Here is a 15,917-nt window from a genome sequence, read left to right as displayed (position 1 = left end):
TTACTACTGCTCTAGCGTGACAAAAAACGCAAAGGACTTGGTTAAGGTTAGGGTTATGGTTTGAGTTACCGTTAAAAATGGACCACGTCGAGATGCAAACCTGCCTCTCCCGCTTGAAAGACGTGGAAATTACCGGTCCCACCCCTTACGTATCAGCAACCTATTTCAATATCAGACTGTCATTACGTTAAAGACCACCAGAGGGCGCCGCTACTTCCTGGTTACAGCTCCCGAATCTGGTGTATGCACTGCACACATGCACTTAGCTACACAACGCCAGAGGTCACATTCATAAACATTGTCCGTTTTAACCCCCTTGAAAATCGACCAATGTTGTTATTTCCCTTGTGAGGACAGTCTGCTTTATCTCTTCCAAAGCCAGACTTGCACCACACCACACACATACTCCAAAGGTGTCTGCACCCAGGCAGACCTGAGGTAACCTTGCAGGGAGAGTCAAGCAGACCTGAGGTAACCCTGCATGGAGAGTCCAGCAGGGCTGGAATGTCAGGAAGAAGTTCTGTTATAGCCCACCCCTATGTGTTTCTCCAGCCACAGCTCCGCTAACTGCATGGCCGATGCGTACGTACTTGCTTTTGATCCGAGGCACATTTTGTGTTGCTTGTGCTCGAGGCTAGTGTCGCAGTGAACAGGGTGGTAAATGTGGACAATTCCCGGTTCCTGACTGCGGAACACTTTTAAGCCGGAGTTTATAACCTTTGTGAACAAGTCCACATCTTCCAGTCCCCAGCCTTGGATTGAGGTGTCAAAACCACCAGCTTTTAGCAAATCGCTCTTGAAAACGCAGGTGATACCGAAGCCATAATCTCGCCAGAAGCCGCTTTTCTTGGTGAACACAAATTTGCTTTCCTCCGGGGTGTTCCCAGCGTAGACTATTTTGGGGTCATACTGACTGAAGACGACGGGGAAATAGACCTGTCTCCCTTGGACGGCATTGTCTCTGCAGCGTTGCAGGGCGTCTCCGTTGAAGACCAGATCGACGTCGCAGAAGAAGAGTAGCGTATCATTATCGAGCTGCGAGGAGCCCAGCTCGAGAGCCAGACCTCGCGAGAAGTCGCCCGACATTGGGATGACCGACAGCTCTGCTTTGGGATACTTCTTGTGGTAGTCTTTGATTAACTCCAAGTGCTTCTCCCTGTCCTGATTGCTGTCACTGTCCACCAGGACGATGGCCAGCTTAACATTCTGATTGGGGATCAAACACGTCTTCTCAAAATTCTCCATGAAGCGGAGGAAAATGTCGTATCGGCCCGTCAGGGGGACCAGGATGTGGACCTTCCTCTGGCTTCGCTCCCGCATCTCCCCGGTCGATTCGGAGAACTGGAAGGGTGAGAAGAACTTCAGAGAGTTTGACAGGAATGACAGAGACTGCGATTCGGAATTGATCGCATCCATGAGCTCAGCCACATCTAATTCTTCAGACTCAGTGAAGAAGGGCCGGCTGAAGGACTGCTGAAGGTAGGCGTGCCGCCTCACAGGCACGGTCACTTTTCGGCCCTTGTGCTTCCGGTACAGGAGGAGTAAGTCCAGGATGTATTCTGCACCGTGCATGGGGTCAACCCTGCGGTAGCCATATTGAATCTCTTTAAAGTCAATGAGACGGCCACGAGCTTTGGAGTTCTCATTGATCATCTCCATGACCTGGAGGATCGTGTCCTCGAGCGCGGTCCGAAGCAGGCTGCCGAGGCCTTGCCGGGGCGTCTGGTTCTCGCCGGTAGAATAAAGGTGGCGGCTCGTGAGGAAGTCCCACTCGATGACGTCGTTCCTCTCACTGGGCCGGTAGCGCATGTAGGTGGGCGGCGCCCCCAGCTGTTGGTCCTGCCACTGCACCTCCGTGTCACCGAGGCGACTCATAGCCAGGCCTTCGCGGTGCAGCAGAACGGTGCGGTAGCGGAGCGCGGACACCTCGCGGCTCAGCATGTAGCTGTGGAGGCGGTACTGGTAGGCAGGCTTCTTGTTGGGGTGGAGGGTGATGGTGTTGTGGATCTTGCTGCTGTGGAGCTCTTCGATGAAGCCTTTCTTGTTGTGTTCGTAGTTCTCATAGAACAGCTGCTGCATCTGTGGAGAGAGTGACAACATCATGATTAGATTGACGTTGCCGATCCAGACTGCATTCATAGCTTGCACTAGACTAGACCATAAACCCACCGTAACATAACATGAAACAGTGCTAGTAAGTCGTAGTAGTAGTAATGAGCTAGTAACGCTAGCAGTTAGCTAAACAACATGTCCTTAGTTTTGGAGATATTTTAGTCTATATTTGAGGGGGATTCCTAATTCCCAATGTTATTTTAATAATTTTTGAGTAGATCAATTGTTTTGGAAATATCTAATGACCTTAAAGGAACACTCTGCCCATTTTCAACCAGCTTTGTATCATTAGAACATCAGTAGTATATCAGAAAACTGTAAACTGTTTTGAAGTCTGTCATTTAATTTGACAGTTATTGAGTGTTAAAGTGTGGACCAGTGACATCACTGGTCCACACTAACTCAAATTAATAACTCATTAACTCAAATCAACTCTCAATAACTGTCAAACTATTCATCATTCATCTAGTTTGACAGTTATTGAGAGTTGATTTGAGTTAATGAGTTATTAATTTGAGTTAGTGTGGACCAGTGATGTCACTGGTCCACACTTTAACACTCAATAACTGTCAAATTAAATGACAGACTTCAAAACCGTTTACAGTTTTCTGATATACTACTGATGTTCTAATGATACAAGGCTGGTTGAAAATGGGCGGAGTGTTCCTTTAATTTAATGGTTGAATTTAATATTATGGCATATTCTGAAGCTGGTAACTAATGCTATGAGATAATTGATGACCAAACCATGTACTACTTGATGTCACAGTAGGAGCCAGCTACTATGTGAAGGGGGAGGCTGCAGCTCCGTGGTATCTCTGGTATCAGAATCAGTATCGCATCGGCAGATATCCAAATTCAGATATGAGAATCAGATCGTGCATCTCTTATTTGATATGGTCGGGCGGCTCAGTTGTCTGAATTAGAAGCACTCTGATCTTGCCAAGGTAAAAAAATAGCCTGGAATCAATGCTGCGTATCATTTCAATCAATATTTCTCTATAAGGAATACACTGTCAAATCAATAGCCCAGGACACAGAGCCTGTCCTCCTCCTCCTCCTCTTTTAATCATCACTGATGTCTCCAAGGATACTGCCCACTCATCCTATTCTTTACCAATAGTAACAACACTCTCAGCTCCCTTTGCCCTCCACCCATATAGATTTATTATGCTCTTAATCAACAATAATCGGACAATTACATATTTATTGTGGAACTTGATTATATGTTGCGGTAGAACTCGTCAGAGGCAAATATTTTGAAAATCTGCAATATGTGTGCAGTATATTGTTGTGGCTTTGACTTCCAAGTAGTATAATCAGACAGAGCTATACAGACATGGAGTCAGTGTGCAAATGTATGCAGATGTCCAAGTTTAGCTAATTAAATTGTTCCCTCTGACTGACGGTGCGTTTGCTCGCCTGCTGCACTGCTATTTGTGTCCCTGGTCATTTACAGGCGAGATAATTGGATTTTCCTGATTTGTGACAACGAGAAGAGAGGTAGTCTGCAAATTTAGAGGGTTAGAAAAACAATGATTGACGGATTGAATTTATTTGGATATAAAAGATAGCAAAATCCAAGGGATGTACATGTAAAAGTGCGGACACTTATTTCCAACATGGTCTTAAAAACAGGACATCACGACATAAAATGAACATTACAGAGCAATCAAGAATACAGTAAAATGAGAGATACAAGCAACAAATGTTCAGAAACGGTAATTAAACAAAAGAAAAGACTCCACTCACTACTCTAGCTTACTCAGCAGGATTTCTTTCAGAAGGTTCTTAAAACCGCTCAGAGAATTTGCAGTCTTAATTTGGTTAGAGATCTTGTTCCACTCCTCTCCCCCCCGTGTAGAGGAATGTACTTCTCCCCACCTTGCTTTTTCCATTAGCTAGTTTCAAGTCCGCTGCACTAGCTCTCGTGTTCCGGTCATGAGTGTCCCGAACAAACTGAAAATACACAAAGGTCATGCAATATTTTATAGACCATGATGAGTTTCAACTGTTGAACTCTACTTTCAACCGGGAGCCAATTCAACTCTTTCAAATGGATCGGGCTAATATGTGTTATATGAGAAATGGACGCGGGAAAAAGAAACGTGACGGAAAAGCCACCGTCACTTCCTTTTCCGCGTCCATTTCGGCTATTCACTAATAACGTTAAAACCGCATAGAAGACGTCAACTCGTCTTACAACAACAGTGGAAAATTACTCTAAAGTCGTGGTGTAAGTTGCTATTTAGACTGTAAACAGTGGAGCACGGACGCAAGAAAGGAAGTGACGGTGGCAGGAGAGGCGCGCTGTACAGGAAGCTGGGAAAAACAGTAGGGCTGACCCAGAGTCTTTTTACCAATAAACATAGACCCTGGGTTCCCAGATTGCCAACAAGGCAGAATCATCTGCGTACAGAAATAAAGGACATGAGCAGGCTGATTCCATGTCATTAAAGGAGAATCTCGTTTTTTTTGAACCGGCAGCCCTCTCCTCACATTAATTATGATCTGACGACTCACCCAGTGATCTCCGCAGCGTTTTTGTCCGTCCTAGGTAGGGATGGGTACCGTTCACATTTGAACCGATACCGGTACGATACCGGTACCTGGAATTCGGTACGGTACCCAAAACGGTACCATTTTCGGTACTTTACACGCTCTAATAACAAAAAAAATTACAGTTGTAAAAAAAATAATAATCCAAACTTCTCAGAGAGAGCGGTCAGTATTCACTAAAGCCTTCATATCTCAGGCTCTGTAGCACATAGAAACATAAAATAAAAAGCATTTGAGAGCTTAACCCTTTGGCTTTTCGTATTATATTTGCCCTAATGTTCATTAAAAAAATGTTTTATCTTTAACCCCAAAAATTAAAAATTACAATATTCTAATGCATTTTAAGAAATGTGAATAAAGATTATGGCAAATGTAACCCTTCCAAATAAAAACCCACGGGTTTAAGCTCTCAAATGCTTTTTATTTCATGTTGATAGCTACTATACAGGCTGAGGAAATACATTCTGTTGAACCCTTGACAATTACTGCAGCAAGAGTAACGTTAGCGTTTAACGTTTAACGTAGTAACGTTTGCAGTCGTTGTGAAGACAGTGAAAAGCCCCGTTATCTAACAACCACAACGGCAGTGAAACAACTTATCCAGCTAACGCTAGCTAATTAAATAACGTTACTTGATGTTGTAGAAGTCGATGCCTCTCTCAACGTTACAGCTGAGGAGGTGCTGCTAACGTTAGCTCCGGTGCGGTAGGCTATCTGCTTCATTCACCCTCAGCCTATCTAAGACGTTACAGTCTTCAGCATTTAGCTAAATATATCTTGTGTTTGACCATGCTTCCTCAAGTTTGAGGTGTTTCCCTGGCCAGCTTTGCAATTCACATCACACATGTTGCAACCAGTGTTGTCTGAGTCTATCTTGGTAAAGTGTAGCCACAGCTTTCGGCTGGTCCTGTTTTGCTTTCAGAACCAGAGTGACGTACTGACGTAACGCGCTCTCGCGTGTTGCCTTTAAGGTTCCGTCGGAATTTCTATTTTCACCACTCTCTTTCTATTACTCAGATGCGTTCAAGTACCGAAATTTGGTACCGTTCGTTTTTATGTGAACTGGTACGGGGCAGTACCGACGTAATTCGGTCGGTGCCTGTAAAAGTACCGAGTTCGGTACCCATCCCTAGTCCTAGGCGTTGTTGTGATCGAAATAGTGTGCAAGCCAGTCCTAGAATGTAGCTCCGTAGCTCCTAGAATGTACCTCCATGTAAATAGACGGTTTTATTCCCGTTTTCGACGCATATCGTCATAAACTTCCCTAAGGAACGATCAGACTGCAATTGTCCCCCGGGCTCTTTACAGCGGTAAAGAGCGCCGAGCGGTAGTTGTTACAGGCATGCCAGGAATTCCAGGCATCCCATTTCCGCCTGTCGGGTCAGTGAGACTTTCCTGAGGAGAGCTGACCCGACAGGCAAAAATGGGCTGCCTGCAACCACCAGTGAAAAGAGCCCGGGGGACAATTGCAGTCTGATCGTTCCTTAGGGAACAGTTTATGACGATATGCGTCGAAAACGGGAATAAAACTGCCTATTTACATGGAGGAAAACACGCTGGACCCCACGGAGCTACATTCTAGGACTGACTTGCACACTATTTCGATCACAACAACGCCTAGGACGGACAAAAACGCTGCAGAGATCACTGGGTGAGTCGTCAGATCATAATTAATGTGAGGAGAGGGCTGCAGGTAAAAAAAAATGAAATTCTCCTTTAACTCATTGAGTGCCAATGACGACTATAGTCGTCAATTCAAATACTAACGTAGAGTGCCAATGACGACTAAAGTCGTCAATTGCGTTTTTTGACGGTGGGACGTGGATCAAAGCCTGTTACATCTCCTATAAAAATATGGGAGCTATTGAATGTGTATAACCTATTTTACAGACCCATTAGGTGGCGACAGTGCTCTCCAGATTAGAGAAAGTTGAGGAAAAACAGCAGAAAAAGCCCTGTGATGAAAGAGAAACCGATGCATGAGCCAGAGCGGCACAGATTGCTCTGGCTGGAGCCAACGTTAGCTGCGAACAGCAGCCAATCCGCTCCCACAAATGAGCCCCTCTGTCTCTGCTGCATAGTTTCTCCACACGATTAGCCGCCAGAAAATAAAACCAAAGCCAAACCATTCTCATGAGAATGGTTTGGCTTTTCAGTGTCGCGCTGGGAGCTGGCGCACAAGGCGGAGCGCTCCGAAAATAGACTGGGTGCAACGCACTTTGAAACGAGCAGCAGAAAGCCTAGAATCGGACGCAGCTTCATCCCAGCTCACAACCGAAACCCCAGAAACGCAGACGAACTCAGCGAGCCCCATCCAGACTCCCCCGACGAGCGGCCGCCATCCGAACGTGGCGCAGCAGAGCCTGCCATAGCAGGCAGCAGAGACTCGCCTGACACACGCAGCAGCCAGCAGAGCGAGCAGAGCCACCAGAGACACTCCCACGGAGGAGGAGTTTGGAGTTGAGGGGGGTGGGGGTGCTGTTTATTGAAGGAAATTACTGTTCAGATGTTTCAGGTCAGAAAATATTAGCTTCAGAGTCAGTGATTTGCTTCAAATGCTTCATTTCACAAAAGGCTGATTATCTCAGCTTCTAGATGGAAACGGCTGTTTTTGCTGAAATCAACCTATCTTCTCCGGCTGATAACTAAAGAACGGAAAATGATATCAATAAACTTTTTTTTGCTGATGATAGAAGAGAGTCTCATCTTTCTTTGGGCGTGTTCGGTGTTTACATAGTAATATCACACAATATTCTGTGGGCCTCGAGAAATCACTGAAAACGCTCTGAAACTCTGGCACTGGGAGCGTCCGTTCTCCAAAAGTGGCTGGCACTCAATGAGTTAATGTACAACACAAATAATAAAGGACCAATAATGCTTCCTTGAGGTGAGGTTTTTGGGCTCAGAAAGTACTCCTCCTACTTCTACTCTTTGGACTCTATCGGAGAGGTATGACTGAATCCAGTTCAGTGCCTCCCCTTTAAAACCTACTGCGAGAGGTATGACTGAATCCAGTTCAGTGCCTCCCCTTTAAAACCTACTGCGAGAGGTATGACTGAATCCAGTTCAGTCTCCCCTTTAAAACCTCCTGCCTTCAGTTTGCAGACAGTAGTCACATTTGGTGATTGACAAAGTTGACAGTGTCCAATGCTTTTTGTAAGTCGAGCATTGCCATGAAACGTGACAAATCACTGCTTCCAGGGGGGAACAAGCAAAGTTAATATTACTTTTGAAATCTGATCAACGCAGCCCCATAAGCCAAGTACTGTCGTAAGTACATAATTTTTTTTAGCCAATCAATAGAGTGAGAATGATATTTCCTACGTTCCCCACTCAGTCATTTCCAATAGAGAGAGGGAAACTAAGCTAATGTGCGGACACTCAACAAGCCTGTCAGCTGAGAAAACGTTGGCGGTCAATGGTTGTCAACAGCCAATCATTTTTCAGTGTGTCCTTGTTTCCTTGTAGTGATTTTTCTTTTAATGAACAATATGTCCACCCGTCAAGTGCTGAAAGGACGACAAAACAAAGCTACCCACTTCTCTCCAGCTTTCATTTGAAGGACATGACGGTAATGTCAGGACAGCATAGCACACACGAGCTGGCTGTTCAAGATGCTGTGCCTGCAGACCACCACATACTGTGGATGCAATCAAAACCTCTCACACCAACTTACAGTCAGTCACAACAGCATAATACAAGCGAGTGTTTGATCGTGGCATCAGAATGTAACATAATGTTAACAGTTGGTTTTTAAAACCATTTAGTTACATAATATACGTCTAGCTGTATTCCCAACCCAACCGGTCTCAATCCCGGGGCGTCCAAATACGCCGATTTGTCACGCCCCCTCGGCATCAGGCGTTAAAAGGCAAAGCAGTGCCTCAACTAGCTTTTCTCTGTGAGGGGACACGACACAGAGGCAAAGCAGTGCCTCAGCTAGCTTTTCTCTGTGAGGGGACATGACACAGAGGCAAAGCAGTGCCTCAGCTAGCTTTTCTCTGTGAGGGGACACGACACAGAGGCAAAGCAGTGCCTCAACTAGCTTTTCTCTGTGAGGGGACACGACACAGAGGCAAAGCAGTGCCTCAGCTAGCTTTTCTCTGTGAAGGGACACGACACAGAGGCAAAGCAGTGCCTCAACTAGCTTTTCTCTGTGAGGGGACACGACACAGAGGCAAAGCAGTGCCTCAACTAGCTTTTCTCTGTGAGGGGACACGACACAGAGGCAAAGCAGTGCCTCAGCTAGCTTTTCTCTGTGAGGGGACACGACACAGAGGCAAAGCAGTGCCTCAGCTAGCTTTTCTCTGTGAGGGGACACGACACAGAGGCAAAGCAGTGCCTCAACTAGCTTTTCTCTGTGAGGGGACACGACACAGAGGCAAAGCAGTGCCTCAGCTAGCTTTTCTCTGTGAGGGGACACGACACAGAGGCAAAGCAGTGCCTCAACTAGCTTTTCTCTGTGAGGGGACACGACACAGAGGCAAAGCAGTGCCTCAGCTAGCTTTTCTCTGTGAGGGGACACGACACAGAGGCAAAGCAGTGCCTCAACTAGCTTTTCTCTGTGAGGGGACACGACACAGAGGCAAAGCAGTGCCTCAACTAGCTTTTCTCTGTGAGGGGACACGACACAGAGGCAAAGCAGTGCCTCAACTAGCTTTCCTCTGTGAGGGGACACGACACAGAGGCAAAGCAGTGCCTCAACTAGCTTTTCTCTGTGAGGGGACACGACACAGAGGCAAAGCAGTGCCTCAACTAGCTTTTCTCTGTGAGGGGACACGACACAGAGGCAAAGCAGTGCCTCAGCTAGCTTTTCTCTGTGAGAGGACACGACACAGAGGCAAAGCAGTGCCTCAACTAGCTTTTCTCTGTGAGGGGACACGACACAGAGGCAAAGCAGTGCCTCAACTAGCTTTTCTCTGTGAGGGGACACGACACAGAGGCAAAGCAGTGCCTCAGCTAGCTTTTCTCTGTGAGGGGACACGACACAGAGGCAAAGCAGTGCCTCAACTAGCTTTTCTCTGTGAGGGGACACGACACAGAGGCAAAGCAGTGCCTCAGCTAGCTTTTCTCTGTGAGGGGACACGACACAGAGGCAAAGCAGTGCCTCAACTAGCTTTTCTCTGTGAGGGGACACGACACAGAGGCAAAGCAGTGCCTCAACTAGCTTTTCTCTGTGAGGGGACACGACACAGAGGCAAAGCAGTGCCTCAGCTAGCTTTTCTCTGTGAGAGGACACGACACAGAGGCAAAGCAGTGCCTCAACTAGCTTTTCTCTGTGAGAGGACACGACACAGAGGCAAAGCAGTGCCTCAGCTAGCTTTCCTCTGAAATTCACAGCATGGTGCTACTACACCTCCACCTACAGTGAAGAAATTAGGGTGACACATCAATTTATATGCCACTAATTTAGCAACATTTATCTGTGATCTCTCTTAAGGACACAGTAACATGCAATAAATAAATCTATGGGAGGGCCACCTCATTTCCGCAATACAGAAAAAATACAGAATCACGGAATTTGATAATAAAAATTGAATCAACTGTAAAACATGGAATATTGCAGAATGTTCCATTTTGGCTGAAATTGAAGAAGAAGAAGAAGAAGAACTAATTATTGTAGTAACCTATTCCATAATTGTAAAATAGCCATAGAGAAATAATTCTGTTTTGGATTGGGGGTGTTTTGAGAGGGGGGTCAGTTTTGCATGGGATCCTTACGTCACCTCAGTCACAACCTGCTTTTCACGTTGAGAAACATGTCGAAAGAGGCTGTCTGAGACGGAAAAGTCATACAAATGTTTTTGTAGCAGTGTCGATTTTGAGATGACCAAGAAACACACAGTAAGGTGTATTAGGGACGAAAACAAAACGGAACGTCACAATAACAAAGATAGCACAGTAACTGTTTTTTTATTCGGTGGGTTCCGGTTCTTTAAGATAATTTTAACAGCTGAAGAGAATCAGCTCATCACCCTGTTAGCTAGCGGGCTAAGCTAACGGGTTAGCCTATCCTATAGCATGTGGGAGCAGAGCTGTTCAGCTGTTTGATGCTCAGGTGAGTCAAACCATCTGCAAAATGAAGTGCTGATTTCCAGCAGAAGCGTCACAATCCTCTTTTCCAAAATCTTATTTTTTGTGGAATTCTATCTCTAAAAACAATTCTGTCACAAAACCGCAGTTCCTCACAATGTTGGAAATTCCACAATAAGATTTCACACAGAGTTCAGTGAGGAGGCCTTCCAGTTTGAACTCTGACCAAAATGAGCATTCTGAAAATGTAGCCTAGATAAACAATGTCTTTTTTTTTTATATAACCATGTACATCAGTGGGGAATTATTCAAATCAAGCATGTTGCACAAAACAAAAGTAATACATTTTTAAAAGTGATAAACCAGCAATGTTTTATCCAAGGTTGTCTAGACGGTGTAGGAAAACAATCAATACTGTGTTCAGCGAGGACGGGGGCTGCAGCGGAAATCACCTAAGCTAAATGCATTCAAACATGATTGATTTCCAACGTCCCATGTCCTTGCTGTAGTGGAGGCTGTGCTGCCAGAGCAAACACATTTGAAATGCAGACCTGTTTTTGTTGGTGGAGCACAAAACCAAACACTATGTGCCAGGCCTTTCTGACTTTCTATCCTCAATGGTGTTGGACCACAACATTATCCGGTAGCACTTTACATTACAGCTGGCTAACAACATGGTAATAGTGTGATAATGAAGAAGTAATAATTAGGTAATAACCAGGTAATAGCTTGCCCCTCCCTCATTACCACCACTGAGGTGCCCTTGAGCAAGGCCCTTAACCCCAACTGCTCCAGTGGAGCTGCTCAGTGGCCAGCAGATCAGACTGTGGTTGTACTGGTCAGCTATCAGGTATGAATGTGAACAGGGCGCTCCTGAAAAAGAGAGCATTGCTCCCAGTGAGACTCCCCCTGAATAAATAAAGGTCAAATAAAATAAATAAAAACAATGGGTATATCTGGGTGATTAGATTGAAATTGATGTAGTGATCCAGTGATCCTCACTATTTCTTCGATGAGAGCCGCACTGGCAGCACAAAGTCAATAGGAGAGCCACTTTTACCGCAAAACACCAAAAGCCACCCCAACCAAGCACACACACACACACACACACACACACACACACACACACACACACACACATACACACACACACACACACATACATATATATAGGCTTTCAGGCCTGGAGGGATTTCGAAACGTACCCGACCGCAACGGTGGGGGCCGTCGGTGGGGGCCGTCGCTGGCGACGCTAAAGTTTTAGCTAACCTGTTCTATGTTCGCAATGGCATCCCAAGTATCATCATACTATTATGGGATGTGATGCGAACAGTTGTATTATGGGATGTGCGTTTCCCAGGCAACGACACACGTTGACACGTTTTGGAACAGCGCTGCACGCTGGCACAATACTCCTAAAAGCAAAATGCTTATTGTTTTGAATGATTTGGCACCTACTGTCAACACCAGTATTGTTGTATTGTAATAATATGCCACAAAGGTTTATTGAAATTTTGGGGAGAGCAGGGGGGGGGAATCAAATATATATATATATTTTTTTTTTGCAATTTCTTAGAGCCGCCAACTAAAGCTTCGAGAGCCGCCAGCGTCTCGCGAGCCGCGCAATGAGGAACTAGGTAATACGCTAACAGGGCCAGAAACAAAATGATAATGGGGACATTTCATTTCATGGTAATATTATATTAAACCAAACATTATTACCGTTATGTCCATCACCAAACATCCCTTTATCTTTATAGGGAAATGAAGATTAACCTTATGTCCGTCACTAACATCCATTTATCTTTATATGGAAATAAAGATTAACCTTATGTCAGTCACTAACATCTCTTCATCTTTATATGGAAATGAAGATTAACCTTATGTCTGTCACTAACATCTCTTCATCTTTATATGGAAATAAAGATTAACCTTATGTCTGTCACTAACATCCCTTTATCTTTATAGGGAAATAAAGATTAACCGTATGTCCCAGCGGTTCCTGTGTTCTCACACCACCTCAGATCATAAAGACTTAATCACAGTTCTCGTTTACATATTTCACTCCATACGAATCATTTCCCCAGTTTTACGTGGTTATTAATAGGCAGAATCTACTATCCTCAGCTAACCTCCCAGAGGACCAGCATAAGACTTCCCAGCTGTTAGCAAGCTGTGCACAGTATGAGGCAATGAGTACACGTTCCGGTTCCAGTTACATTCAAGTCATGTTGTTTCCTCTGTGAAGTCCTCTCCTCCAGACAGCAGAGCTTCTTTGTCTGTTTCTTTCAAATGACGCATAGATGGCTGCTGTCTACCTTCCATCAAAGAGTAGGAGAAACACGCACGCACGCACGCACGCACGCACAGACACACACACACACACACACACACACACACACACACACACACACACACACACACACACACACACACACACACACACACACACACACACACACACACACACACAAAAGGGATGCACCGATCCACTTTTTTCACTTCCGATCCGATTCCGATACCTGAATTTGGATATCTGCCGATACCGATATTATGCCGATACCAATATTTTTCTTGAATATACAGTATAGGCAAAGATTTGGCCAATTAAAGATTTTTTTTTAATATACCTTGCAAAAAGCAGACAAAATTAAGAAAATATACAAGGCAAAGAAGGATACTGTTATACATGGGCAAATTACGGCCAGTGCCCCCTGTGCGGCCCGCGCTGGAATTGCAAACCCCCCCCCCCAATTCCAATCCGATCCGATCTGTGAATTAGTGCCAATATCAGCACCCGATACTGATATTGGATCGGCCCCATCCCTAACACACACACACACACACACACACACACACACACACACACACACACACACACACACACACACACACACACACACACACACACACACACCCAAAGCCAAATGAAGGCAGGTGCTGAGCTGAAGGTGACAACAGTGCAAAACGGAATAATAAAAGCAGTTTGCACACTGCAGGGTTCCGTCCACAGTGATTCACTGGCACCAACAGATTCAACTGACGTTTCCAGCATGAGACTCACCGTCCATCCTGCATGACACTAAGGCTTAGCTGGAACACAAACTTATTTGTGCTTTTAGCTTTAGAACAGAATCACTGTGAAACCATCAGAAAATAACCTTTCATCCATGTTTCACCCGCTTTCGCGCCACTCGCTCTCTCCATTCACTGTCGACCTCACTCGACCACTGAACTGCTCTCTCTCTCTCTCTCTCTCACTCGACTGTGGAGCCGGGGGAGGGGCTGTGTGCAGTGTTTGCAAATGGAAAGCTAGAAAAAGTTGCATAATATAATGGGCTGCCTTTAATCTAGGCTGGCCAGATCTCATTCAACTTTAATTCTCTGTCTCCTCTCTGACCATCCTAATAGCCATGTAATTACATTGCAGTGGTATCGTCTCACCAAACGGTTACAAGCACAACGTGCATAAAGAGCTCTTGCTTTTCTTAGGGGCTTTTGTAGATCTCTCTTTCTACTTTTGGCTTCCCTCCAAATATATTTTCTTTGTTAACATTTCTCAACTTGGTCTTGCTCCAAATCCAATCACCAAATCTATTCGATGTGTTTTGCTTTGATAGCGAGCGTGGGCAATAATCTGAAGGTCTTTGGTCTTGTACAGTATATATGCCTGCAGCATATGAATAAGATCAGCATCAGAGACAGACAGTGTTGTGAAGTCCCGGACATCTCTTTTCCCATCATTAGGCTACTACTGTGGCCATGGTATTCAAAAAGCACTCTGCCAATATGGCCGCCCCTCCCACTTCTTCACAGGCATCTTTGCTCCCAGGCTAAATGATTCAACATCTACTAGTGCTTTCATCTTTCAATATGAATTCCCCGCTTGTGGAACTTATTGCACTGCTCATTTGAAGCCTCCCCCGCTATTCTTACCCACACTCCTTTTATGTTATCTTAGTTTAGCTTCTGGAAGCTGTCGTTCTTTCTGCTGGTTCTTTATGTGTGTTCTGGTATTGTATATTATATATATATATATATATATATATATATATATACATATCTATCTATTAGGGGTGTCAAAAATGATCGATTATAAGATGCATCGCGATGCGGACGTGCACGATTCTGCATCGATTCACAAATGTCAAAAATCGATTTTTATTTTTTTATTTTTTTAAATAATCGAATAAAATATAATGGAAGTACATGCAGTTGTTTATTTTAATTATGGATCATAATACAATGCAATTCCAAATGCACTTTTATTTTAAAAGTAGCCACACAGTGAGAAAAAAGAAAGTGAGAAAAAATAAATCATGTATTGGGGAAAAAAAGTGATGCATCGATTTAAGATGCATGGAGATGCATCGATAATCGTAATCGAAGCCCTCTGAATCGTAATCGAATCGAATCGTGAGGCCAGTGAAGATTCACAGCCCTAATATCTATATATATCTATATATATTAGTGGTGGGACTCGATTAAAAAGCAATGAATAGACAATACATATTGCTGTATTAGTACTTGTCAGACGTGGACTTTCTCATCTTGGCTCTGAACCCCGTCATCTGGTCGAGTGTGGGTTGGCGACTCTGCCTGCTCGTGCTAGGACTAGGACTAACGTTAGCATGATCAGCGGCTAAGTTAACGTTAGCTCTGGTGCTAGGACTAGGACTAACGTTAGCATGATCAGCGGCTAAGTTAACGTTAGCTCTGGCTTCCAGGCAGCTGCAACATGTTTAGCATTGAGGTGATACCGGAGGCTGCCTTGAATATGCAAATTCTTTGTTGCAGAATTTACACACAACCGTGTTCTTATCCACGCTTCCATCAGGGAGTTTTTTAAATCTAAACTTCCCGTCCACCGGGCCAAGCAACCCGTTCTCATCTGCTTCTTCCATGTTTGTCGTTAGCCTACAGCAGTGATACTCAACTTGCTTTGCCCGGGGGCCACTTTCGTGAAATGATATGAGGCCAGGGGCCAGTTAATAACCAAACAATATACATTTTTCTGTAGCGGATTGTAGGTTTTTGGGGTGTCAGCCGGAGTTTAGTCTGACAATGCTGTGCACACCAGATAGTTAGTTAGGTTCAGTTAATTAAGTACATACATAAGTGCCTGGGTAGCGAGCAGACGGCGGTATTTGACAATTTAGCTGGAGCTCAGTCAAACTTTATTTCACGTTAGTTTTTATTGTGAATTAGATCCT

At 44.7% G+C, this 15,917-nt stretch overlaps 1 protein-coding gene across 1 annotated transcript in view; it reads right to left on the bottom strand.

The window, feature by feature from the left end:
* Nucleotides 1-507: 507 nt before the first annotated feature.
* Nucleotides 508-15,917, bottom strand: part of LOC310778530 (chondroitin sulfate synthase 3-like) — a gene marked incomplete at both ends in the record, with an annotated part of 121,752 nt that continues 106,342 nt past the window's right edge. The window contains one exon of the mRNA XM_083638984.1: nt 508-2,079. Coding sequence (XP_083495110.1) covers nt 508-2,079 — 1,572 coding nt within the window. The remainder of the gene's footprint in view (nt 2,080-15,917) is intronic.

This window comes from Poromitra crassiceps (genome assembly GCF_964638095.1).
Source record: "Poromitra crassiceps genome assembly, chromosome: 6".
Lineage (NCBI taxonomy): Eukaryota > Metazoa > Chordata > Actinopteri > Beryciformes > Melamphaidae > Poromitra > Poromitra crassiceps.
The sequence above is the reverse complement of the archived record's forward strand: the minus strand, read 5'-3'. Positions and strand labels throughout refer to the sequence as shown.